Source organism: Wolffia australiana, chromosome 15 (assembly GCF_029677425.1).
Source record: "Wolffia australiana isolate 7733 chromosome 15, ASM2967742v1".
Lineage (NCBI taxonomy): Eukaryota > Viridiplantae > Streptophyta > Magnoliopsida > Alismatales > Araceae > Wolffia > Wolffia australiana.
In genome coordinates, this window is record NC_135849.1 from 3647778 (window position 1) to 3674258 (window position 26481).

At 39.8% G+C, this 26481-nt stretch overlaps 1 protein-coding gene across 1 annotated transcript; it reads left to right on the forward strand.

Moving 5' to 3' along the window:
- The first annotated feature begins 587 nt into the window (after nucleotides 1-587).
- Nucleotides 588-7667, forward strand: COP1 (Transducin/WD40 repeat-like superfamily protein). The gene is made up of 13 exons (XM_078587143.1): nucleotides 588-1157; nucleotides 1601-1678; nucleotides 2892-3047; nucleotides 3167-3526; nucleotides 3890-4047; nucleotides 4165-4230; nucleotides 4333-4411; nucleotides 4791-4946; nucleotides 5051-5149; nucleotides 5981-6085; nucleotides 6169-6348; nucleotides 6605-6715; nucleotides 7078-7667. Exons 1-13 carry the CDS (start codon nucleotides 780-782, stop codon nucleotides 7234-7236), a joined length of 2085 nt encoding a protein of 694 aa, XP_078443269.1. The 5' UTR covers nucleotides 588-779; the 3' UTR covers nucleotides 7237-7667.
- Nucleotides 7668-26481: the final 18814 nt, after the last annotated feature.

A 26481-nucleotide genomic window follows, 5' to 3' on the forward strand; every position in this document is an offset into this window, starting at 1 on the left:
AGTGAGTGAGAGAGAGGAGGAGAGGGAGGGAGGGAGAGAGAGAGTGAGTGAGAGAGAGAGGGAGGGAGAGAGAGAGAGGGAGTGAGGGAGAGAGGGAGAGGGAGAGGGAGAGAGAGAGTGAGGTAGAGAGAGAGTGAGTGAGAGAGAGGGAGGGAGAGGGAGAGAGAGGGAGGGAGAGGGAGAGAGAGGGAGGGAGAGAGAGAGAGTGAGAGAGAGAGAGAGAGAGAGAGAGAGAGAGAGGGGGAGTGAGAGAGAGGTAGAGAGAGAGTGAGTGAGAGAGAGAGGGAGTAAGGGAAAGGGAGAGGGAGAGAGAGAGAGAGGGAGAGAGAGAGGGAGAGAGAGAGAGGGAGAGAGAGAGAGAGAGAGGGAGGGAGAGAGAGAGAGAGAGAGAGAGAGAGAGAGAGAGAGAGGGAGAGAGAGAGAGAGAGAGAGAGAGAGAGAGAGAGAGAGAGAGAGAGAGAGAGAGAGAGAGAGAGAGAGAGAGAGAGAGAGAGAGAGAGAGAGAGAGTGACGAGCCCTAGAACAGGCATGGCCACGTCAAATGCTTGACTTTTCTGTTAAGAGAGTGGGAAGAAAACAGAGAGAGAGAGAGGGAGAGAGAGAGAGAGATATAGAGGAGAGTTCAGAAGCTCTGGTCGCGGTCGAGGGAGTCGCCACCTCGACGTGGGCTGTTCCTGCCCTCAGAAATCTGCAGAAATCACCAAGGGTGGTAAACGAGGTTTTGATCGATCCGTGGTGATCGCCCATGGTCGGGATCGGAGCTCGCAGATCGGCTGATCATGGCGGACTCGTCTTCCGGAGCTCTGGTCCCGTCGGTGGTGAAGGCAGAAGGAGGCGGCAGCGCGATCTCGGCCGGGCTTGGCGCCGAAGCGAGGGTCGGATTGACCGATGGTGATGCCCTCGCCGTCGCCGCGGCGGCGACCGCCGCGGGGGACGCCGGGATGAGCGGATCTGCCGTTCCCTGTGAAGAATCTTGCGATCGTGATCTGTTGTGCCCGATTTGTATGGGGATGATCAAGGACGCGTTTCTGTCGGCTTGCGGCCACAGCTTCTGCTACATGTGCATCGTCACGCACCTCAACAACAAGAGCGATTGCCCCTGCTGCGGGCACTACCTCACCAGCAACCAGCTCTACCCTAATTTCCTCCTGAACAAGGTTTGGGCGTCTTAATTTGCGTCGAGTTCTTCCGATGAGTCGTCCTTTTTTTTGAATCTTCGAGAGAGTTTCGAGAATTCAAGTTTGAGTTCGTAAATTTCAAAAGTAGTGTGTCGGAGCTGTGAAGTTCGTACTTTTGGACAAATCATCATTCCCGTAATTCTGCTCAAAGGAGAGTGCAGAAGCGAAGTTTATGTGCAATCGAGAGTGGCGATCAGCTTCTGAGGTTGGGTTGAGGGGGAAGCCGCTTATCAGCTCCTCGGAAAGATTGAAATTTCGAAAAAATTGTTGTGGATCGAAATGCCACTTTGATTTTATATATGAACATGTTCTTGGGGTACGATGTTTACCATACAGCACATGCCGCTTACATTAAATTATCGCATAGTTTATTTTTGCTTTCTGTATCTGTGTTTGGTTTCACTTTAATTCGGATTGTGCAGCTGCTTAAAAAAGCATCCGTTCAGCAAATTGCAAACCGGGCATCTCCTGTGGAACATCTTCGCATGGCCTTGCAGCAGGTAATTCGGCAAACACAGAAGAATAATGCCTCCTTAAATTTTCATTTCGTCATATATTTATAAATTCTCTTTTCGTCGAAGAACAGTTTATCTTTATCCGGATTTTATTTTTCTTACCCACACCGATATAGAAAAGATGCGGCTGTGCCTTGTTTAAATGGCTACCTCTTAATGCTTACTAAAATTTTCTATGACTAAAAATCCCCTAGATTTAAGGAGTCATGGTAGCTTATGGAGTTACCATGGGAACGAAATTATAAATTAAGAAGCTTTATGCTCTAAATTGGCTTTTAACATGGGCCGATGAACAGTATATCTCGGCCTTGTTTCCTTAGCCATCTTCGTCTCTCTCTCTCTCTCTCATTGTTCAAGAACGAGAGAGCAAGCCCAACACTAGGATATATTGGACTTATTTTTCAAAAAAAGTGACTGAAGGTGCCAGGAAAAAGAGCAACTAACCCTCATGATCGGAGATGAGAAGAGTCTTACTTTCATGTTGATCTTAGATTTTAATTTCTTCATAATTTCGTTCTTGGATGGTGTTAGATCATCAAGGCCCATTTAGGGCAGATTGGACTGACTTATGGGCCAAAGGCCATGTACATGTAATAGAACAACCCTAGGAAAATGAATAAAAAACCTAACTAAAATCAATCTAAATAAGGGCCCGTTAAGGGCCCATTAAGGGCCCATTAAGGGCCCAATAGTGAGGGGCCCATTAGGGCCATATATTAGGTCCATTAAGGACCTAACATATACTGGGCCTGATTTACATCAGGCCCAGACTCCAACGGCTAGAAAACTAGTCGTTGGACATCCAGTTGCAAAAAAGGGCAGCTGGATGTGATAGGTCCCAACGGTCATATTTTTAAAAAATATGACCATTGGAGGGACTGTTTTTCTCTCTCTCCTCAGTGCATATTTGTATAAAAGGGCAAAGGATTAGTAATGGAAAATTCCAACCTTTTGTGCCCTATTTTCTGGTGTTCCTCTCTGTCCATCCTCTTCATCTCATCATTTCCTCATCTCTCTCAAGAATTACAGATGGTCATTATGGTCATTACTTCATTTGACTGATTTTTTTTCTTTTTCTTGGGATGCGTCCATGCCATTTGTCTTAGACTTTCAGTTGGTAGTTATTAGAGACAACAAAAGCCTTTTTAGCGACGAAAAGAGATAATGGATTGATAGTATAACTTTCTTTTGTGATCAGGGATTTGAGATGTCTGTTAAAGATCTTGAAGGTTTAATATATCTTCTGACTGAGAAGAAAAGGAAGATAGAACAGGAAGAGGCTGAGACAAACATGCAGATTCTCCTTGACTTCCTCTACTGCTTGAGAAAGCAAAAGATTGATGAACTTAATGAGGTAATCATAATATCAGAATCCGCGATCATCCTTTGTTAAAAAAATTATTTGCAGGAATATTTTTATCACAAAATCATAAAACGAAATCTTTAAATATAATTTCGTCCCAAATCTCGTAGGTTCAAACAGATTTACAGTGTATCAAAGAAGATATAAACGCCGTTGAAAAACACAGAATAGAGCTGTACCGAGCTAGGGAGCGATATTCTGTGAAACTAAGAATGGCGTTGGAGGGTCCCATCGCTGCTAAAATGCAGTCGTCAGGAACAGATAAGAACAGTAATGCCATGGTGTCCAGCTCTCGCAGTGCGTATGGCGTGGTTTGCTCCAGTAATTTCCAGAACAAGAAAACAGAGCTGAAATCTAGAAGCAGTTCTCAGGGTCAGCTGAGGAAAGAGTTTCCCTCAGGCTCTGATGTCCATCATTCTCCCAGCCATTCCGGAGCAGCAATGGCTGGAAAAAGACGAGTTCACCAGCAGGTTGGTGATTGGCGCTCTGTAATTCTCTCATTTAGTTTTTTGCTTCCTATTTTAATTTTATCTGGTGGCATTAGGCGGCACCTTTTTACTCTGCTTTTTTTCCCCTAATGTGGCCTATTTTTATGTTAATATGTATCCACTGATGTTTCTTTCTTCCTAAGGTGTCAACGGAGGTTCTATTTACTGTACTTTAAGAACAAGTTTTCGTGGCTGTTATTCTTCTCTTAACGGTTTTTTCTCGACACAAGAAAAATTCTTTTTTTTATTGTTCTATTGATGAGCTCAGGGATATGTGGATTTGCACGTTGCAACTAAACATGTGGTTTGTCGAGAATCCCATTATAATTTCTGTGTGTGCTGCAGTTCAATGAATTGCAGGATTGCTATCTGCAGAGGAGGCGCAGCTGTGCTAGGCTCAATATTAAAGAGGAAGATAGAGATTCCAGTGTGATACGAAGAGAAGGTTACAGTCCGGGCCTCGAAGATTTTCAGTCAGTCCTTTCAACGTTCATCCGCTACAGGTATGAAATCCAAGTTCTTTCAAGAAGAAAAAACCGTAAATAAAGGGTAAAAAGACCCGTAAAAACCGTTGGAAATCTACGGTTTTCTTGATTTAACTTGTCTTTGGTTTTTGTCAGTCGCCTTCGAGTTATCGCAGAGCTCAGACATGGCGACCTTTTTCACTCTGCAAATATTGTGTCAAGGTGAGTTAAGAAGTTCCAGATGCTCAAACCTCCCAGGAAAATTTCAGTTTCTTCCGGGAAGGTTAGGGTTTTTATTTAATGGCTGCCCTTGTTCCTCTGCAGTATAGAATTTGACCGTGATGATGAACTTTTTGCAACAGCTGGAGTTTCCAAGCGAATTAAAGTTTTTGAATTTTCCACGGTCAGCACTACATTTCTGTTTCTATTTTTTTCTCAAACTACATTTTCTAGTTCACTGGATGGAGACGCCAGCGTGATGATTTTTGAAAATTTTGTAGAAAATTTTTGAAAATTTTGAAATATTCTATACTTCAAATATTCAAGTATCTAGTCTCTCTCTCTCTCTCTCTCCTCTCGTTTCTCTCTCTCGTCTTCTTCTCCTCTCTCTCTTTCTCATTCCCCATTTTGATCGCCATCATCCTTGTCATTGAGGATGCCAAACCCCTTAAAAACTGTTGTATCGTAGGTGTCACTTCAGTTTGTTTTTCCTGGTCTAAATCTCCCTTAAGACCATATTTCTAACATTTTCTTGTGAGTCACCTTCAATCTCATGTTTTTAGATCGTAAACGAGCCTGCGGATGTCCACTGTCCTGTCGTGGAAATGCCCACGCGTTCTAAACTGAGTTGCCTGAGTTGGAACAAATACTCGAAAAACATCATTGCCAGTAGTGACTATGATGGGATTGTGACTGTTTGGGATGTAGCGACTAGACAGGTAAGTTGGGCTCTGCAAAAATGTTATTACGCAGATCTCTGAAAATTTGATGAATCTCAATTGTGCTGGGAAAATTTTATATTTTCCATTTGTTTCTCTGCTAGAGTATAATGGAGTACGAAGAGCATGAGAAAAGAGCGTGGAGCGTGGACTTTTCAGCTGCAGAGCCATCAATGCTTGTCTCTGGTAGCGATGATTGCAAAGTACGATATTTTAGCCTTAACCATTGGCTATAAGATTAGGCCAATTATTTTACAATTTCTTGCCCATAAATATGGATATCTTGATTTATCACATATTTTGTTATTCTTTTAGCTTTTAGTCATGTTAACCTTTTTTATCATTCGGTAATATGATCTCATTTTTCTCATGATATTAAACCTATTTACTATAAACTTTCGTGATTTTTGGCTGAAATATCGATAAAAATTAGAGGATGTCAGACCTTGCTATGAGAAATTAAATTTGTGAACCCTTTTATTTGTAAAAAACATTAGGAAAAATTACAGATGAATCCAGAGAGAGAATCAGAATGCGAGGCTTCTCCTCAGTATCAGCAATCATCACAGTGCCCTATGTGATTTAGTGTGAACTATATGAGAATAAATCCCGATAATACGGCGATGAGGATGATTGATCGAACGAAGAACTTGTGACCGAGTAGTTTGAGGCTGCTTCACAAACTATAAAAGGTAGAGAGCGAGATTAAGTTTGAGATCCGGCTTGGATCTCCTCCTCCTGGGTGCGGGGAATGGACCTTCTGACTGCACCGGCTCCCAACACACTCCTGCCATGGATATTGGATCCCGAAAAAAACCTTTTCTGTACTCAACTTTCCCACCACAAGCATTAATTATATTGTTTGTCCTTTAGTCCACACAAGTCTCTCTCTTAGCCGCACGCTTCGGGTGCCATCGTTGATAAGTTCGACTTATGAGCTTATCATCATGGAAGCTGCAACTTAAACTCTGGGGTGTTGGAAGTTTCATTACCACGCACATTGTTGAAATACACGATCGTCCCTCCATCTTCAGGTCAAAGTCTGGTGCACCAAACAGGAAGCCAGCGTCTTCAACATCGACATGAAGGCCAACATCTGCTGTGTCAAGTACAACCCAGGCTCAAGCATCCATCTTGGGGTATCCTCTTTTTCCTGTTCATGCCTCCTCTGAGGTTCTTATTCTCAAAAGCTTACTATTTTCTGGTCGGTCTTTTCATCCAGATTGGTTCGGCTGATCATCATATCCACTACTATGATTTGAGAAATATCAGTGCCCCGCTCTATGTTTTCAAGGGACACAAGAAAGCTGTTTCGTATGTTAAATTCTTGTCGACAAATGAGCTTGCATCTGCCTCAACAGACAGTACATTGCGGCTGTGGGATGTGAAGGACAACTGCCAGGTGGCTAACTTTACCTAATTTTTCTTTCGCCAGTGTAATACTTACCTCTGAAGTCAGCAATAATTGGGTTTCGCGGTTATATTTCTCAATATTATGGTGGACAAAAGGATAGGCGAGAGTATCCTGCCTGATGGTAGCCACAAAACCCAGAAAAATGCTCTTAATTGTATAAACCTATGAAAAGTCCGCCTTTTTCCTGCAATTCATTGATGATGGAAAGGATTACAAGGGTATGGATTACACCATTCTTGCGCAGGTGAGAACATTCAAAGGCCACAAGAACGAGAAGAACTTTGTTGGCTTGACTGTGATCAACGACTACATCGCCTGTGGTAGTGAAAAGAACGAAGTGTTTGTGTACCACAAGGTCAGTCAATCTCCACGTCACAATAAATTTAACAATATATCTGTGGCCGTACTTTAAGAAGAACAAGTCGTTTTATTGTTTATAAGCTAAGAGTGTCAGTTATAGAAGAAATCCTGAATTTTAGTCGAACTCATTTTGAAGGAGTGTCAGCTACGTTTATTTTGGAAAATAGGAAGTGTTGATTTTGCTGTTCTGTTGGTGGTTTCTTCATGTTCTGATTTTTTGTGACCTGGCTGACTAATTCAATAGGGACTGAAAAGAAACAATGAGAATCACTTCGGTGGGCTTTCCATTTTCTTGAAAAGAAAAATTCTTTGGTGCCATGAAAAATGACTCTGTTTTGTCTGTATTTGTTTCTCCAGGCGATTTCTACGCCCGCGGCGTGGCACGGGTTCAGCTCGTCGGACATGGAGGAAGCCGACGACTATTTCATCAGTGCCGTTTGCTGGAAGAGCGACAGCCCAACCATGCTTGCTGCCAACAGCCAGGGGACAATTAAAGTCCTTGTCCTCGCCGCTTGAACACCCATTCACTTTCTCTCTCTCTCTCTATATATATATCAATCATTCTATCTATCTAAATTTCTCTCTCTATCCATCCATCTACTTATCTATATTTCCCCATTTATCTATGTCTATCCGCGTCTTTTTCACGTTATTTTGATCTGTTGCATCTCTCTCTTGCTGCCTGTATCTCTCTCTCTCTCTCTATCTATCTGTATATCTTTTTATCCATACACTAATTACATCTCTTGCTCTGTCTTTTTCTCCCATTTCCTCCCTCTCTCTAGCGCTGAATCTTCAATTCTTGCAACATTTCTCGTCTCTCAGTTTCTGTGTTTTTATCTGTACCTCACCCTGTCCTCTTTCCACACTGCGACTTTTCTGATGCATAAAGCCATGTATATTACCGGCTTCTCATAGAGGCCAATAGTAAGGCTGTTTTTTTGGCATACTGCAGTTTATAAAATACCAAATTTTGGCATCGATAATAGGGACATTCCATTATCATTCGATGGGAGAAAGCTAGAGTCACATTTACTGATGGCGCACGCCATCGAAGATCGTCGAAGATCGGGTGAAAATCGCTCAATTTAGAGATCTCTCTCACTGCTTATGTTCTCTCCATTTTCTGCCCTTTTCCGCGGGGGAAAATTGATTCCCTTCCTGCAGTTGGATACATTAGCTGCCCCCCTCTCTAGGAGAGGGCGAAAACATTTGAGAAAGATGAAAGGAGAGAGCGCGGGAGCATTTGAGAGAGAAGGGGAGAGTTATATGAAAGTTATATGTGCCATTAATTTCGGGTCCTCGCAAAATTTAAAATCACCCTCTTATAGTAAACTAGGAACTCAAACTTCTCTTAGTTGTGCAGATAATGAATTTATGATACAACGCCGCAAACGGTGCTCAACAATTTGTCCTACGGCTCAAGTTATTGCACTTTTACTGAACCAAAAAATCGGAGATCCACCACACCTTTTTCGGCGCCAGCAAGTCAAATCTAGGGTGCTCCTATGGGAAACTCTGGCGGCCTCTGCAAGAAAATACTGTGAGATATTTTTCAGTTATTCTTTGATTTCTTAATATTATAACATTTAAATAAAATTTATCTTTTAATTCTTCTCATTATTATTTAGGTTTTCCTTCATTGCATTAGCTTAAAAAACAAGAAAACTATTGCTTCTATTAGAGTCTTTTTATTTTTATCTAAAAAGCTATAAATATATAATCACATGGAAAAATATTCTAATTTATTTCTGACTCTCTGTGCTTCAAATCTATACTTAGTAAGGAAACACTATAAATTTTTTGTTTAATCCAAGAAATAACGACTTATACTATTTTTTGGGATTATCAACTAGCGCCGTTGCCGGGGAGTCAGTTTTTTAAATTAATATTTTTTTCTATTTTATAACATTTATTTGAATGCAGAAAAGGTCTAAGAGGGATCAGAAAGAGGTATGATATTTCTAAAAATATTTTACATATCCTTCTTTGTCTATTTATGGTTAACACCAGGTCAAAGAAGGGAGATCCAAGTTCTATATTTTTTCAAGATAAAAGCAAAGAGGTTGTTGAGGATAAAACTGAAGAAATGGCAGATGACCATAATGCAACATTTCCTCAAGAACAATGAGGCACAAAAATCAGGGTTTTCTATGAACATAGGTCTTGGCTATTTTTATGAACAAACCATAAAATAAAGCGTGGAAGGCTGGACCTTCAGAGAATGCACAAACCTCCAGTGTCACTCCCTATTGGGTCAAGGATGCAATCTTCTTCAGTTTCCTCCAAATCTGATGGTGTGATTCCCTTCTTCACTCAATTTTACATTCAAACAGAGTTGATCCAAGAAACACTGCTGCACTCAAGGCTGCTAAAACATAGTTTAAGAATGAAATTCAAGGATAGTTACAATGTGAGAAAGAGGGTAAAAAATAGGGATCTGATAACATGAAATTATATCAGTAAAATTATGCTTTTATACTTCTTTTTACTACATATTTTTTGATTTTCACAAGCATTATTCACCATTTAAGGATAAAATGAGAAATTTATGATTTATTGTCTTCAGCTCTATTTTCATATATTTTATTAATTTTGAGAGTAACCCCACTTGACTCCGTAGAGTCAAGTAGATTTCTCACATCTTCTTGGAGTTTATTTGAAAAGCAGGACTTAGGTAAATACAATGGTGAATTAGATATACAAGTTAGAGGAAAGTAGAAACCTCAGCCATCTCATAGATATAAGAAGAGGCCCTATGCACAATAAGCCCATTCTAAAAGACTTTCAAGCCTCCTTATGGACCAGATCAACTAAAGGCAAGAATACTGTAACTAACTCAAAATTTGAATTTGAAAGGCCTGTTTTAAAATCTGGGAAGGAGGAGACATGAATTTAGGCTTTAAATCAATTAATCCTAACCCTCTAAACCCATCAAATTAAATCTAATGGTTGGGAGAGTTAGGGCACTTCTATTTGACCTTTTCTCCCCCTCATTGTAAATTATCTTGGATTTATGCTCCCAAATTTTTGTTGGAGGCCTATATTACCATATTTATTTGATTCGTTATTGTCCTACAAGAGTGTGGGATAGAGAGTTCAAGCATGATCAAGAAGATTCTTGGTTCTTCGAGGAAGTGACAACAAGGTTCTTGTGATCTCCTGAATGTTTTATTTTAACTTTGTCATTATTTTCTAAAGGTAAATATTTCATATGATATCCTAGAATTCAAGCTTTATAATGCATCAAATGACATTAAGGAATTCCTCCTGTAGCAAAAGTTATAGCATTTTTCATCCACTACTCATTTTTACTTTAGTTATACCATGGGAAAGGCAGTCTAAGGTTCTATTTGTTGTTAAAATTTATTTCTTGCCCTAAAAAAATACCAAAAAACTTTAAACCACAATAAATTATTATAACTTATTAGGAACAAAATAAATATTTATTTCATTGATTTAAAATAAGTTTTGACTGCTTTTCATTCATTTCTTTGATTTTCTATTTAGAAAATAGTAAATAATTCTGAAAAATATAAAATTATCAAAAAAATATTTAAAATATATATTTAAATTAAAATTAATCTCTCATTACCTGCTACTTGCGGATTCCATTTACTTACCCTATTCTAAGTAAGAAAAACCTAGAATGTGGGGTTAGCCTAAATACAAATATCAATCATATGAAGTTTGAGCAAATTGTAGCCAATCTAAATGCTCATAATGCATATTTGATGCATCATCAAAGGGATAATAAAAGTAGATTCCCATGGGCAGCCCACTCTGCTTGGCACTAAGTGTATCAATCATCCACCTCTAACCATACCTATGGCAAAAAAACACTACCAATGGGGCTACTTCCCCAATCAGGCTACAATCAATTTGGGAAAAAACACCATTTTCAGCCGTGATGCCAAATCTTTTCCCAGTTTGTTCACCGAGCTAGTGAATGCCAAGAATTCCTCCCATTCTCAAGACAAAATGCTCACGGATCGCAGAGGTACCATCAAAACACCACTAGCAACACTCCCCAAGCGTACTCATCTGACCAACAAGGGTGGTTTCTTGATAGTGGCACAACTCACTACATCACAGCCGATCAGAATGTTATGCAACAATCACAAACGTATCAAGGTCATGACCATCTTCAATAGGTAATGGAAAAGGTTTGAACATTGTCACTATTGGATCCTCCAAGATCACCACTTCTGATTGTATACTTCATCTTTAAAGCATACTTCGTGTTCCCAAAATTACTAAATAATATTATCTATTCATAAATTAACCGTATCAAGGCCATGACATTTGTGTTTGGTTTCATGCCTCTCATTGTCTCGTGAAGGTAAACAAAACCAAGTCCTTTATGGAACAACTAAAGATGGGCTCTACTTATTTGGTCCTCCAACAATCAAATCTGCACACGTCGAGTGGTATTCTCCAGCAATGTGGCACTCAAGATTGGAACACCCATACTTTAGAACATTAAACACTATTATTCTCCAATTTGGCCTTCCTTTTTTGCATTCTTAAAAACAATTTATTTGTGATTTGTGTAGTTTTTTCTTATACTCTACACATTTCTAAACACCCGCTTGAATTTGTTGATTCCGATCTTTGGGGACCATCGCCTGTTCTCTCTCACTCGGGATATTCATATTATGTTATCTTTGTTGGTGACTCTAGCAAGTACTCTTGGCTTTATCCGCTTAAAAGTAAGAGTGATCTGCTAGATGTTTTTATGCACTTTCAGAAACAAGTTGAAAATAATTCACCGCCAAAATCAAATACGTCCAATCCAATTGGAGTGGAGAATATCACTCTCAAAACTATTGGAATTGTTCATCGGGTGTCCTATCAACACACCCCAGATCAAAATGGAACGGTTGAAAGAAAAGATAAGCATATTGTTAAAATTGCTCTTACCATTCGTCATCAAGCCAGCATGCCCACATGATTTGGGGATAAAGCAGTGATCACAACTGTTTATCTCATCAAACGACTACCCTCACCAGTATTAGCCAGCAAATCTCATTATCACGTTCTCTTTGAAACTCCTCCAGACTATTATGTTCTTAAAATGTTTGGTTGCTTATGATGTCCCTTTGCCAGACTTTACACGAAAACTAAATGAGAACCCCAATCTAAACGATGCATCTTACTGGGATACAGTTCCCTACACTTTGGCTATCCTTGTCCCTCCCTTCTCACAAGTAAGTTCTTCAACTCTTGCCACATTATTTTTGTTGAAACTACCTTTCCATTCTACCAGTTCTCAGAACCCTCCTTTGCCAATGGTATTCTTGGCTCTTTTCATCATTCTGAACTCAGTTGTGAACTGGAGCTGCCCTCAAAACGTTCCTACGATCATTCTTCACCGCCCATGGCAGTTGAGTAAACTGAACATTGCCCGAATACCTGCCTATCACTCTCTCCAGACCTGCCAATTACCTCCTATGTCGGCTCTCCCACCCGACCTTTGCCCAAGTCCTCACCCCTCACCTCTAGCACCAGAGAACCACACCATTCTTCTGAGTTCTACCGCACCCTAGTGAACACCCTCAACCATATTTCTGCCTCCGGCACTCTTTTGAATCTTTACGTGATGTTTACCTATAGGTCACTATCAAACTCTTGGAACTTAGTTCCTCAAACTCCTATTCTTCATGGCATTGGCTCAAAATGGGTTTATCGCATCAAGCAAACATCTAACATCGATATTGAGAAGTACAAAGCTTGTGCTGTTGCCAAAGGTTTCAACCAACAAGAGGGGTTTGACTTCAATGAAACGTTCAGTCCTGTAATCATGCATGCCATCATTTGGCTCCTCTTGTCTGACGTTGCCAATAGACATTGGAAGATTAATCAAGTAGATGTTCCAAATGCATTTCTCCGTGGAGATCTTAATGAAGTTTTCTACATGGAAAAACATCCTGGCTTTCAAAACCCAAATTTTCCTATTCATGTCTATCATCTACAAAAGTCTCTAAATGGCCTCGAACAGTCCCCATGAGCCTGGTTCACCAAACTCACAACCTTTCTTCACCATCTTGGCTTTAAGGGCTCCAAAACTGATACTTCTCTTTTCTTTCAATCTTCATCCACTTGTCCCATTTTCATTTTAATTTATATTGATGATATTCTCCTCCTCTCCCCCCAATCCTCTGCCTTTACTCATTTAGTTTCTCAATTGCAGTCTGAATTTGCTGTTAAAGATACTAGGCAATGATAACATGCATTTTTAGTAGCTTAATCTGACCATATTTACAAGTTTAGTTTCATTAAATTAGTTATATATGCCTGTTATCAAGCTTAAAATGATTAAATTTATTTTTTGAATGATATTGTTAATTTCCTACATTTTTATGTAATTTTGGGAATTTTTATGACATAAAAGTTCAAAGAATATAATTTTTGAGTCAAAATGTAATTGTTCTAGAATTTTTCAACATTAAATTTATAAAGATATGATTTTCTAAGTCGAAATACATATTTATTTATATTTTGGGCCTTTATTTTATTAAATATGAGTTTTAGAACATATATTAGAGACTTTATTTTCCCGACGTCGCATGTCACCATTTGATTTGTCGAACGGCGACCTACCAGGATTTAGGATAATGATTGGCGACAAGAAATGATTAACCTAAATAATGATTGGCATCACCTAATCATTCACCTAAACCATTATGGTATCACTAATCGCTATGCCATAATCATATCTTTTAGACTAACAATTTTCTTTTTGTTTTTCTAGCGCAGGGCGATGTGGCCCAATAAAAAACGAGCACATTCTTTTGCAATAAGTGCGATGCAGGGACCGAGGCAAAGATGATTAAAATCTTGTTATTTTTCCTCTCTCTCTCCTTGGACTGGTCAAATATTGCGGCGCCTGTTGAGCTGTCACACGACACGTGGTGCCTATTTAGAGTTTTCTCATTGGTTAATCCAAGAGGGGATGCCAACGTGGTGCACCCTGACCTTCCACCACATGAGCTGCGAGCTAGATATTAAATGGTATATTTAAATAATATCTTGTTTTTCTTCTATTTTGTGTTTTTCCTCAGGTGACACGTGGCACGACGAGAGCCATTGATCACGGATGACAAGGATGAATCTCAACTAGTGATTGCATTAAATGCTTAGATGAGACAAAACCCTAACTGAATGATGCGACGACATTTACGATTATGAGGAGAGAAAAATCTTTGGATTAAATCAATGACTAGGAATAGTCCAACTTCCAAGCTTGATATCCAATGATCCAAAACTTGGATTGAGTTGAAAATTTAAGGGTACCTGCATCTTTATGTCCTCTATCCATCCATAAAGTTTGATATATAAATTGAACCCCTGATATTTGTAAAAAACATCTTTAAGCTCACTTCCTCCTAGAGAGGCAGATTGAAAGAAAGTGAAGTTTTGAAGGTCCATCAAGGGTTTCTTGTTGTATGTAGTGCTTGGAGAGGTTCAACACAGAAATGGGGAGGTTGATCTACATCAAGAAGATGCCTTGATCTTGGCAGAATATATGGATCTAAGGTTAACCTCTTACCCTACATTGAGTCTTCTCCAACACTATTAGTTGGTTCATCCATCATCATCATCCATCATCCATCATCTTTATCCATTACTATCACTCATCCAAGTCCATCTTCACCTGTCATCTTCCCTATCGATCCTCATCTATCATTCACTTCACGTCCCCTCCTACACCATTACGATCTTGTAACCTATCTTTCTCGTTCTCTTTTAGAGAACATATATCACTATCTTTCAATTTTTACCATCATTTTACCTAATTCGCATTACCTCCATCACCAAATCCCCTACCATCCATGTCACTACCTCCGTCACGAGCCTGTCTCATCTCTCCGCCATCATCTATCATAAATCCTATCTTATAAAACCCTAATTAGCCGTATCTTCTCATTCACTCCCCTCTTAAACCACGCCACCATTCACATCCACCTTGATCCTCTGGTCTTGCTCAATGATCACTACTAGTAGTTACATGCTACTCATCTTTCTTCATTAATTCCTCCTACCTCTATGGTTATCACTGCCGTTACCCATTCACTAGCTCGTACACTATACATAACTACTTTCATCTTCATGACTTCACCCGATTGAGAGAGTTCCTTCCCTAATATCCATTCCCTGTGGAGATGACCCTTACTCGTCACTAGCTAACTAAACTATTTACCAGTATAGGTTTTGATAACATGCATTTTTAGTACCTTAACTGTACCATATTTACATGTTTATTTGTATTAAATTGATTATATATGCATGTTATCAAGTTTAAAATGATTAAATCTATTTTTAGAATGATAATCTGAATTTTCTACATTTTAAAGTATTTTTGGGGATTTTTCTGACATCAAATTCTAAAAGAATATAATTTTCTAGTAAGAATATGATGTTTCCTAGAAGTTTTTGACATTAAATTAGTAAAGGTATGATTCTTATAATTTGAGAATTTTAATTATTTTTATTTTTTGGGCTTTTAATTTATTTAATATGAATTTTAGAAGATATTTTAAGTCCTTTATTATTGTAAGCGCCACGTGTTTCCTTTTTATTGCTCAAACGCTTACCATAAAGAGCCCGCCTAATGATTGGTGACATCCAATCATTAAGTTACACAAAAAATGATGCCATAATATCATTTATGAATAAAGAATATTTTTTACCTTTTTTGGCACAGGGGGGACGAGGACCAATAAGAAAAAAAGATCTCTTTTTGTTTTTTTACAGAAAGATAAAATCCAACATTTTCTTCTCTCTCTATCTCTCTCTCTTTGTGGACTGGTCAACATAAGTGGCTACGCTTATGTTTCATGCGACACATGGCTCCACATGTACACGTGGCACCCACGTGTAATATGGCGCTCATGTGTTACTCTCCTATTTGCTATAAAGGGGGACAATGATGTGGCGCACGCTGATGTGGATCCTCTTTAAAATAGAACTCCTAGCCACGCCAGCATCCTCATAAGCATGCCCCATCTTGAGATTTTCCAATTTTCCCATTTAAATAAGACGAGGTAGATCTCATCATACGATATTCTTGAAGAAGATCTGATGAGATCATATCCATCTACTTGAAGTAGCCTGAAATGACATGGGCTTTGGGCTGGGTAGGCTCAAAGCCCTGTCACACTAATTTTTCTAGGTACCGCGGCCCGTTAGGCCGTGAATATTTTGTTCCTTCTTGGACCGGCCCGACATGAGATGAAGAAACATTCAAACCTAGTCCCATATTGAAAATATTGAAAAGATGAAACACTATAAGGTATCAACATATATAGTAGAGTGAAACTAAATGACTTCCCTGTATTACGTGCACGAACTTCTCCTTCGCCTATGTGCGCATGCTGTTGGGCCTCTTGGGGCCTACTTGTGTGTGTTGTAAGCGGGCCAATTGTTGGGGTACTGGTGTGGCGGTGCTCGCCGGCTGCTGGCAGGCGGCTGGCTTGAGTGCTGCCAGCTCTACCCCCTTCGGCTGGCCATTAACAAATATTTTTTATTATTATATTTTTATGTGTATACACTTTGTTCCTTTATCTCTCCCTCCTTTTATTTCCTTCTTCAACTTTGACTTCTTCCCTGTAAAAATATACGCTGACATACTAGATAGAGCATTAATCTCATAATAATTAACAATGCTTTAAACATTTTTTTTTACTGAAAAATTCTTGGTCTTGTAAATTATGTAAAATTACATTAAAAATGCATTGTTTTATCATTTGCTCTATTTATCACATGAGATGCAAATTCTTGTAAATTTTAAGATAACACACATGAAATGATCCCAAAATGACCTTGAAATGTGTATGATTGCATGCCACATTTGGGGGTGGGGGTGGGGGTGGGGGGTGCGGGAGATCATCTTGACCGATGGTCCACCAGTGTCTTCCTCCACTATCTTGTCACCAATCTGATATCTTCGAGCTCCGAGAAACAAACGACAGTAGCACGATCCAGTACCGAGGCCTTAGCTAATGCCGTCCTCGAAGTCCTCTGGCTTTAATCGCCTTTTCACAAGCTTCAAATTTCTCTCACCAGCGATCCCATCTTGTTGTGTGACAACATTGGTGCCACATATCTTGTCGCTAAGCCTGTTTTCCATGCCATGACCAAGCATGTGGAAATTGATTTCCACTATGTCTGAGACCAGGTTATGGCAAAAGCTTACAAATTCACTTTATCTCTAGAAAGGGTCAGCTAGTTGACGTGCTTATGAAGTTGCTTGCCTCCTCTCGCATCACTCTGCTCCACGACAAGCTTAACATATCCTATGTTGTTGTGCTTGAGGGGGGGGGCTGTTAATGAAGATCCATCAGGCAAGTTGAGTCAGCAAACATAACCGACGCGCGAGTACCAACAAGCCATGTGCCCCACATTCGAAAAGCAAGACAACAAACATGCCCTAATCAAATATAATTGTTATAATCTGCCCCAACAGCTAAATCAAAACATATAGAACTTTTCTCATTATGGCACAACACCGTGATATAAATATGACCAAAACCCATGACAATAAATCATGTTTTTGTGATTAGAAAACTGCAGTTTGAAATCACAGTTCCTGGTGTTTCTATACATCTACCTTTCTTCTCTTCTTCCTTCTGCACTTCTCCTTGCTTCTACTGAAGAGAATCTCTTAGAGAAGTTTTAACACATCCCTCCATCTTCACACCAAAGTCTGGTGCACCAAACAGGAAGTCAGCGTCTTCAACATCGACATAACAGGCCATGATGGGAATCATCTGGCATTGAAGACCAGTCTCAACCAGCCTGAGGAGAATGGGTTGAAGTGAAAGACCCAGCCTTCAAGTATATAGCCTAGTCAATGGGCCCCTAGAGGTTGGCGTTATCTTCGTCTTATTTTTTGGACTTGTATTTCGTTTGTGGGCCTTCTATATGGGCCTAGATGTGTGTGTGTGTATTTGGGCCAAGAATGGTCCTATGTATGGGGGTCTTTTCCGCCTAGAGGGCCCATAGGACCCCTTTAGTCGGACTCTTTCCCCTTTCCTTAAAAGGGAGGCCCATATTACCCCCTATGTAGGGAGGGGGGTACCCTCCTTGAAAAAAGGGAAGAAAAGGAAGAAAATCTATTTTTCTCTTCTTTTATTGTTATTTTTATTTTTTACTCAGTAATTACAACTTTGCCACCACGAATTGGCACCCTTGTGAAACCCTACCCAGCTGCCATCTCTGCCAGCGCGTCATCACCACCATTGTCGCGCCAAGGCCACTACCTTGCTGAACATCATCGCATGCCAAAGCCTGTGACCCGTGCATCGATGCCGTCGCCATCCACTCCATCCGTAGGCCCCTCACTACTGCGCGCCCCTATTTGCATGCTCGTCCGTCTCCCGCACAACGCCCACGCTGCAACTACCATTTGCCTTCTCGCCACTTTCATCAATGCCACCGCAACCAACGTCACCGATGCCACTATTGTCACTGCCACCGCCACTAGCGTCGCTGTCACATTTTTGGTTGGCACCCATGTGAGCTGTGACGTCTGCACCATCAGGCACATCCACCCACATGCTCGCATTGTGCTCACTTCGCTTGTGCCGCCTGTCGTCACCACTACCGGTGCATGCCCTTGATGATGCCATGCGTTGTCCCACCGTTTAGTTAGAGCCGCTCGTGTCATTGTTGGTGCCGACTCCTGTGTCGTCAATTGTGTTGTCGCTGCCCCTTTCGCCCATGCCGTTCTGTCATCTCCACGTCGGTGCCATAACCACCACTCAATTCGCCACCTCATTGCCGCCGGCACTATCATCTTAGCCACCATTTGACAGCCACACGAGCTGTTCGCCACACCACTACTGACATCGTCGCCGACGCCCTTGCTCACAACCATATGATGGAAATATATGTGGCCAGCAAACCAATCACACATTCCATGTCTCATTACGTGTTCATTAATTAAACATATTCGTTATAGTGCATGTGTGATGCTTATAGTGAAGTCCATGAATATATTATCAGACAATGAATTATGATGAGATCGTACGGAGATCAGTAGTCTTTAAGCATGTATTCTAAATATTCCTATTTGAAAGATACGTGAGAAGGACATAGAAGTATCTGGATAGAATAGCACTATCTAGCCTCACTCATATGATGAGTATGGTCGTACCCGTAGACATTAGTGTGGAGACACTATGGATAGATAGCGGGTGCTATTTAGTGGAAAGAGTTCGCTGAATTGATCCGTACAAATCCCTGAATAGTATTTTACTGAACTGTCAATCAGGTTCATTCCTGTCACAGTTGTGTAAGTGGTTCTTAGACTTGAGACACCAAAGACGACTTGTGGACGGACAATTGTACTTTGACTATGGTCTATGTGTCTCTAATCACAATATTCTAAATAATCTTAGTTTGGGTGCATCAAGAAGTTCACGATGGGATTTTCCACCCTTGGTATAAGAAGAGACAAATCAAGGAAGATGATGATATGAAGTCCTTGGCCAAGGCAATGAAATATTGGAGAGGACTTCTCCGATGATATCCAAATGCATCAGTACTAACTCGAATGGCCGATTAGGGTTTGACAATTGACCATATCCTAAGTCATCCTTGGAGTGTCAAGTGGATGAGGGACTATACATATACGGTAATCAATGGTGAACATGTTCCATGAGTGAGTCGATATACACTCATTTGTATCTTCTAGAGCACGAGGTGTAACTTGGCACCCCAAGTGTTGGAGATTCAACCTATCGATTGGGTTAAACCGATCTGACATTAATTAATCTATATGATGGTAATAAATTTGGAAGGCCAATAAAGGGTATTGGGCCAATGAAGTTGTTAATTAGACTGTCACACACAAATGGTCTTTTGGACGTCGGAAGATATACATAAGTTTTGGGAGTTTTTAAGAAAAATACCCACTTAGTATAAATGGGGGAAGGCCCTCAACGAAATTCACACATGCCAGAATTGTTCCGGGGCCTTCCTTTTCTTCTCCCTTCTCCCCACACCCCCTCTCCACTCCCGATGTGATCAAGATGGCGTAACGACGTCGAAGGAGGTTGAATGGGGGCTCGTCAACAAGAAGGAGGAGATCAAAGAAATCACGAATGCGATCCGTGCACAGGTTCTTTGATTCAATGATTTTAATGATGTCGTTCAATTTCACAAAAGACTTCCACTGCGTATTGTTTTGATTTCTTCATCCATATCAAGGCTTGAAGAACCCAACACAATATTCATGCCATTATCCACGACGTTGTCATCATCTCTTCTCGCTCTGTGTGACGTCCACCCCAATGCCACACTTGTCGCTCTGCCCACCATCCACATCATCGATGGCTCCCATTATCACTACCATGGATGACCATGTTGCATCTATTATGGTACGCTCATACCTCTCCTTATTTACACATTATTTATTTCCTCTAGTGCCTCGCAAACCCATCTCCACTATCGTGGTTAGTTTAGAGATAGATAGGGATATCACTCTAAGAGCTAGGATTTTTATCAGTATGTCCCTGGTTGGACTCGTTGATGGTGCACGCACTAGCATCAATGGCCGTGCTCGCACTGAAGGTCTTCTACCTGACGATCGGGTCATTGGGAGCCTAGTGACATTCCTAGGTCGCCTTTTACCGTGATTTACTGGCCATCGGTGCATGTCGACGTCAGATTTTGTACTTCTAATTAATTTTCTCATCACATTAGCATCGGCATCCATTCACATCTCACCCCAAAATTGATGCTGGAATGGTCGTTCGATCACTTCCGCATCAGGCCAACACTTGATGTGTCAAGTACAACCCATGCTCAAGCATCAATCTCGTGGTATTCTATTTTTCATGTCCAAGCCTTGTAAGAGGTTCTTATTCTCAAAGGCTTACTACTTTCTAAACGGTCTTTTCATTTAAATCGGTTCGTTCAGTCATCATCTCCACTGTTCATGCCACCACCGTTGTGTCCATTTGAGGAGACTTCAATGTTCCCTTGCCACCTATGTTCCACTATCTTACTCTTCATCCACCACCTCTATTTCAACCTCTCCCAAAACTCACTCTATGACCCACCTTACTTTCCTTATTTCTTCCCACTCCCTTCTACCCTCCTTTACGTTAACCTATCAATCACTGTTACTCTCTCTCTCTCTCTCTCTCTCTCCTCTCTCCCTTTCTTTCACTCAATCTCACCTCAACTCCCGTTCCAATCACTTGGTCATCCATATCATTGCCCGCCAAACAGGAAATCATAAACTGCTACGTCAGTCAACGAATAACCCTAGTCCAATCAATCCAATTCACTCAACAGTCAACCCATTTTGGTCAACTGTCAGTACGACACCATCAATTGTCAACCCAGATCAGTCATGGGTCAACCCTGACCAGTCCACAGTCTGCCTAAAAGTACTAACAAGGATTGTCCAGCAATCGTGTGTGCAGGTCTGCCTTATTTCTTTCAACACTTCCTTGTGCACTTTCACTTGCGTCATTGGACAAGATAGCAAAACTTGAGTGATCATCATATCCCAACGGAGACTCACCATCCATTGAATCTAGGCAAAGTATACGCCATGGTGCTTACATGCAGTCCTGTCATCCTTGAGGGACTCTTCTATTACCAATATGATGCAGGATGACTAGGGGAGACCAGGTAGGAAAGACTATCTAGTGTAGGGTGGGATAAATTAGACCACAATTCACACGATCAAATTCGAAGATTTAAGTCCGGTGAAAATACTGATGGTGCAGTCCCTTTTTCTCGTTTGAGGGTGGGAGTACTGTCTTACAACCACCGTGGTGAAAACAAAGCAACAATTTCAATAAATCGAATGATCAATCGCTAGAAGATTCAAAGGCCTAATCAACTAATCGCTAGAAGATTCAAAATCCAAATTAGATAATCCAACGTCAGTGGAAAAACAATTGAGGAACACTGGACGAAGAACACCGACACCAAAGAGGATAGGATTTACCTCGGCACTAGAGTAGTGTGCCGTGGCCGTGCGGGTAATTCTCAACGCGTCGTTGGGGGGGGGAAGTGATGTGCACTTCGACAGGGTGTCACGGATCCTATTACGCGGTCAGTTGGAGGGGGGGGGTGTCAAGGGGGGAATCGCCCCCTTGCGGAGTTCGGGGCAGCGCCCGAAACCTAAACGGTATGTGCGGCGATGAGTGGCTGCGTGGGTGACTTGGGGTAGGCGGTTGCACGCGATGGCCAAGCGGCAGGAGTCGGTGCTAGCGGTTGCAAGTGGTGTCATATAGGGCAGGAAGCGGTGCTCGGTGAGCGAATAGGCGGACGTGCATGCGGCGAAGGGCGTGGGCGGGCGGCCATGCGCGTGGTGGGTGTGGGTAGGCTATAGTTGAATCATAAGGAGTGCCAATCATTATAAGAAATATATTATATTTATGAATATTAAACAAGGTGGGAAATGCGCGAGTTGCATGCCACATATATTTTTAAAACATCTGTGGTATAAATATTTGTTATTATCAATAATTATTTTATACATATTTTAAAACAAAATTGGTATCATACAAGGAAAAAAGTTCAATATATTATTTTAATTTTTTTTGTATTATAACATTCAAAATAATTCATATGAAAACTTATCATTGCATGGTTAATTTCTAATTCCCTTCCAAATTTTCCCTCACTAAATAGTGTAAAAAATAATGTATCTCGATCTTACAAAAATATATTAAATAAGGATTTAAATAAGCAAACTTTAGATATTTTACATTAATAGGATTTGAAAATTTTATATTGCATTTGAATCGAACTTTCATTATTTCATGAACTACATTTACTCTAGATATGATTTTTTTAAAAAAATTATCATTAATGATGCCCTTATGATGTTACAAATAAAGACATTTCATTCATTGTACTGAAGTATTAATTTTGTTACAAAGGGTAAAGCTTTAGCGCCACTTGTATTGTTATAAAGCATGCAATAATGATTTTATATTTATATTGGATTCTACATGTACTGTATCTATAAATGATTATTCTTTATGACAATGATTATTTGACACAAACACATGGAGTTATGTAGAGATTTCATGGTGCTGTAAAATTAATTAAAATAATGAATATTGGACTTTTAGAGCAACACATGTTCAAATATAAATGTTTTTTAGATGAATATTTAAGTATAAATGTTTTTTTAGATTAATTATATATCCAAAACGTTTACTTGTATCCATAAACAGCAACCCCAGGGATCCAGTAGCCTATCATTGATACTTCTTATCAACACGTACCAGGGAGACTGAAAAGATGGTACATCATATAGACATCCTCAGAAATCATTTGACACACAATAGTGTGATTCTTTAGGGTGATTAAATTTATAATATGTTTTCTGGATATGTCGTAACAGTTTGATAAATCTTTCCCAAGTTCTTGTTTCTCACTTACCAGATATGTAATCGGATATTCACTTAAGCTTTGATGTTCATAAAGTTCATAAAATCATACATAGATCCTCTAAATGCTTATTATTATTCAATTATTTTAAGAGCTAGCCATTCGTCACAGTTATTGAACGTCAAATGAGCCAATTTTTGTATAGATTTAATGTTTGTTTTGATAAATAATTCATTCATTTGATAAATAAGTCAATGTTTGATAAATAATTCATTCAATGTTTCCATACATCAATGTCATACCCAACACCATGGTAAGTTAGTGCGATAAACAACCAAATGAATGAAATCATTGGTCTCTTAAGGTTTTTGACCCTTCAACGGTCACCTTTCGGCAAAGAGACTTGATGTCATATTATCTAGAAGCTCTTCTATACAACATTGCTTACTAGTGTTGACCTTAAGGCAGTATATTCTTTTTTATGGGAAAATTTGACCCAGCACTAGAAGTTGCTTTTTCCGTCTAGTGGTTGATTCATTTGGACAACCTTTTTCACATTCTTGGTGTGATTCATTTCATACTCAAATATGAAATCCCTGGCAATTCTAATGTATTCAACTCTTCTAAGCAGCTCTACCACATCACAAATATACTGCCCTACTAATTCCTCATGTGTAAAATCCTCTGTTATTTGGGGGTTACTCGGTCTCTGGCCTTGACATGACAGCTATTATGGTGAATATTAAGCTCTATTAATAAACTTTACGTAACAAGGAAGTGGAAGATTCACAAAAAGTGAAAGTTTTATTTTGTAGAGGTAGTAGAGTAACAAATAATATTCATTAAAGAAGTAGCAAATTAATCAAATTCTGAAGTAGGTATCACATTAGGAAATAAAGAGTGTTTCTACATAAAACAAGGTCAATAATCAAACAACATCAGCGTGACAATGACCACCATGAGTTAAGTCAGAAGAACTTGCAGTTGGTTTCGATGGCATCAAAAAATTGTATCAAAGCCAAATCTAGGCACATTTCGAACAAATGTCATACAAAATAAAGGCAACAGCGCTGCATTCTTTTTGTGGATGAGTCATCAATTTCCCTTGCGTAATGTAATGCAAGAACATGAGCTACCAGAAGCATAATGCTTCAAGAAAAACGTCGCAAGTATGAATTGATATATCATTAAAAATAGATGTGGGACTTCTTAATGCCATAGAAAATAATGTGAAAAAATGTTTTGGCTTAAGGAAGAATCAAAATTGATTGACAATTTTTTCTAGAGATCATCAAATTTCGACACCAAATTCACAACCCAATGGATAAGAGAAAACTATAGACATTCTAACATTTTAAGAATCCCATTTCTGATTGAGCTTGAAAGCTAAGAGAAAGAAACAATGCAAGACAAACTGAAGTTTCTCATTGATATGTCAAGTCAATTGAGAAATTGCACTAAGAAACAAAAACATCATGTATGTTGCTGTTGAAATGCCATACTTCTGTCTCACTGTTGCACCTTCATTGCACCTACATTGCCATCGCACCTCCGTTGCCATCATACCTCCATCGCCATTTAACCTCTGTTGCTGTTGCACCTCAGTCATCGTCACACCTCAATTTCAGTTCAGGTTTGTCGCATGTGTAGTGCATGGGGTCAAAAGTTAGACATGAGGAAGAATCATCTGCCAGTTTCTAGATGGGTCGAAAGTTAAGAAATAAAAAGTGTTTCTACATAAAACAAGGGCAAGAATCAAACAAAAATAACCGCCATGTCAGAAGCATTGGACGATCAACAATTAAAGTGGACAAAAAATCCATTTAATTGAGGGTAATTTTTATGGTTGTTTTGTTTGTTTTATTGAGTGTAAGTAATTCTTAGATATTCTATTTTTTTCTTACATTGATTTCTTTTGAGGAAATATAATTTTCCTTTGTGTGACAGCGGACAGTTTAGGATGAAAGGAAATTTTACTTATTTCATTAAATACTTATTTTTTAAGTTGATTTGTTTTTGCTTACACTGACTTCCTCTCCGAAATGAAGATTATCCCTTGTCTTGAGAAGACAGAAGGCTAAAAAAGATGAAGAAAGAATGATAGAGTAAAAGACTTGAATTGCTATATTCTATTATTCAGTTCACAAGGATAGGTTGCCATCTCTATTGTTCCCTGTGTTATACTCTATCATTGCTTATCATTTTTTGCAATCTTATGACAGAACGGTATGACCCTACATTATTACAACCCAATTCTCTCATAGAAGATGAAACTGGCACTAAGAAATTTTACATTCAGATACATTGTAGTATGAAAATTCAATGCTAATATCAGATACTCACCTATAGAGTAGGTAGCAGGAAATATTGGCTGAGAATCTAGAAAAACAATGTTGGCCGAGAGCAGAGGATCAGTGAGCGGAGGCAAGCGAGAGTCGAGAGCCAAGAGCGGAGGATCCCTAAGTGGTATCTGAGCAGAAGGTTGAGAGGACTGCGTGGGAGCCAAGATCTTGAGAGTGATCCCTGAGCAGGAGCTATTCTTAAGAAAGGTGGCCTAATTTTTCTCGTCTCGGACGTCACACGGGACGTGTATGTCTCAGACAGGACGGGATGTGGACGAAAATATTTGAGACTGGACGAACTCTGCATGGGATGGGATGATAGTCACAGGTAAGATCTAACTTATCCCACTATACATCTAAAATGCATATTGGGCCAATATGCTTATATATGTTAGTATTATAATAATATGCACGGATAAATTCATTTTCATGGAATTGTCCTTTCTTTCAAATTTCAGATAACAAACTAAGTTGGAACCAAACCCTTAACAATATCCATATCCAGTATCCAGTTTCATATCCATATTCCAAACAGTCGCACCTACACGTAGGGTTTGACGGTCTGATCCGGTCCGGGTTCTTAGCAAAGACCTAAACCTTACCTAAACTTCGGTCCGGTTCTGGTCCGTCCTTGTTCGGTCCCTGTCCCGGTCCAGTCCGGACCGGTCTCGGTCCGGTCAGGTTGACTAGTCAATGCCAAAGTCAAAGTAGAAAATGTATGTTCATAATAATGTTAAAATATCCTCCACATCAAGTGGGTTCCCACAGTGTGAGCTCAAAAGAAACCTTTACGTAAGGTTTTATTTGATATATTTAGAATTTTATAAAAAATACTAAGTAAATATCGAATAATATACTTCGGTTTGACCCTTGGACCTAAACCTGTTTGACAAACCCGTCCACCCTCAGATGGAGGACCCCGGTCAAACTGGTATTCGGTCCTAAATGTCTTATTATCCTAAAAATTATTCAAATTATATATTAGATCCTAAAAATTTCTTATTATTCGAAGATTTGAAATGTTCATGATTATCCAGCCTTCAAATGGCCC

Coding starts and splice junctions, on each gene's coding strand:
- COP1 (XM_078587143.1), top strand. CDS start 780: ATGGCGGACTCGTCTTCCGGAGCTCTGGTCCCGTCGGTGGTGAAGGCA. Junction 4,048..4,164: donor TCAACGTTCATCCGCTACAG/GTATGAAATCCA, acceptor GGTTTTTGTCAG/TCGCCTTCGAGTTATCGCAG. Junction 4,412..4,790: donor AAGTTTTTGAATTTTCCACG/GTCAGCACTACA, acceptor TCATGTTTTTAG/ATCGTAAACGAGCCTGCGGA.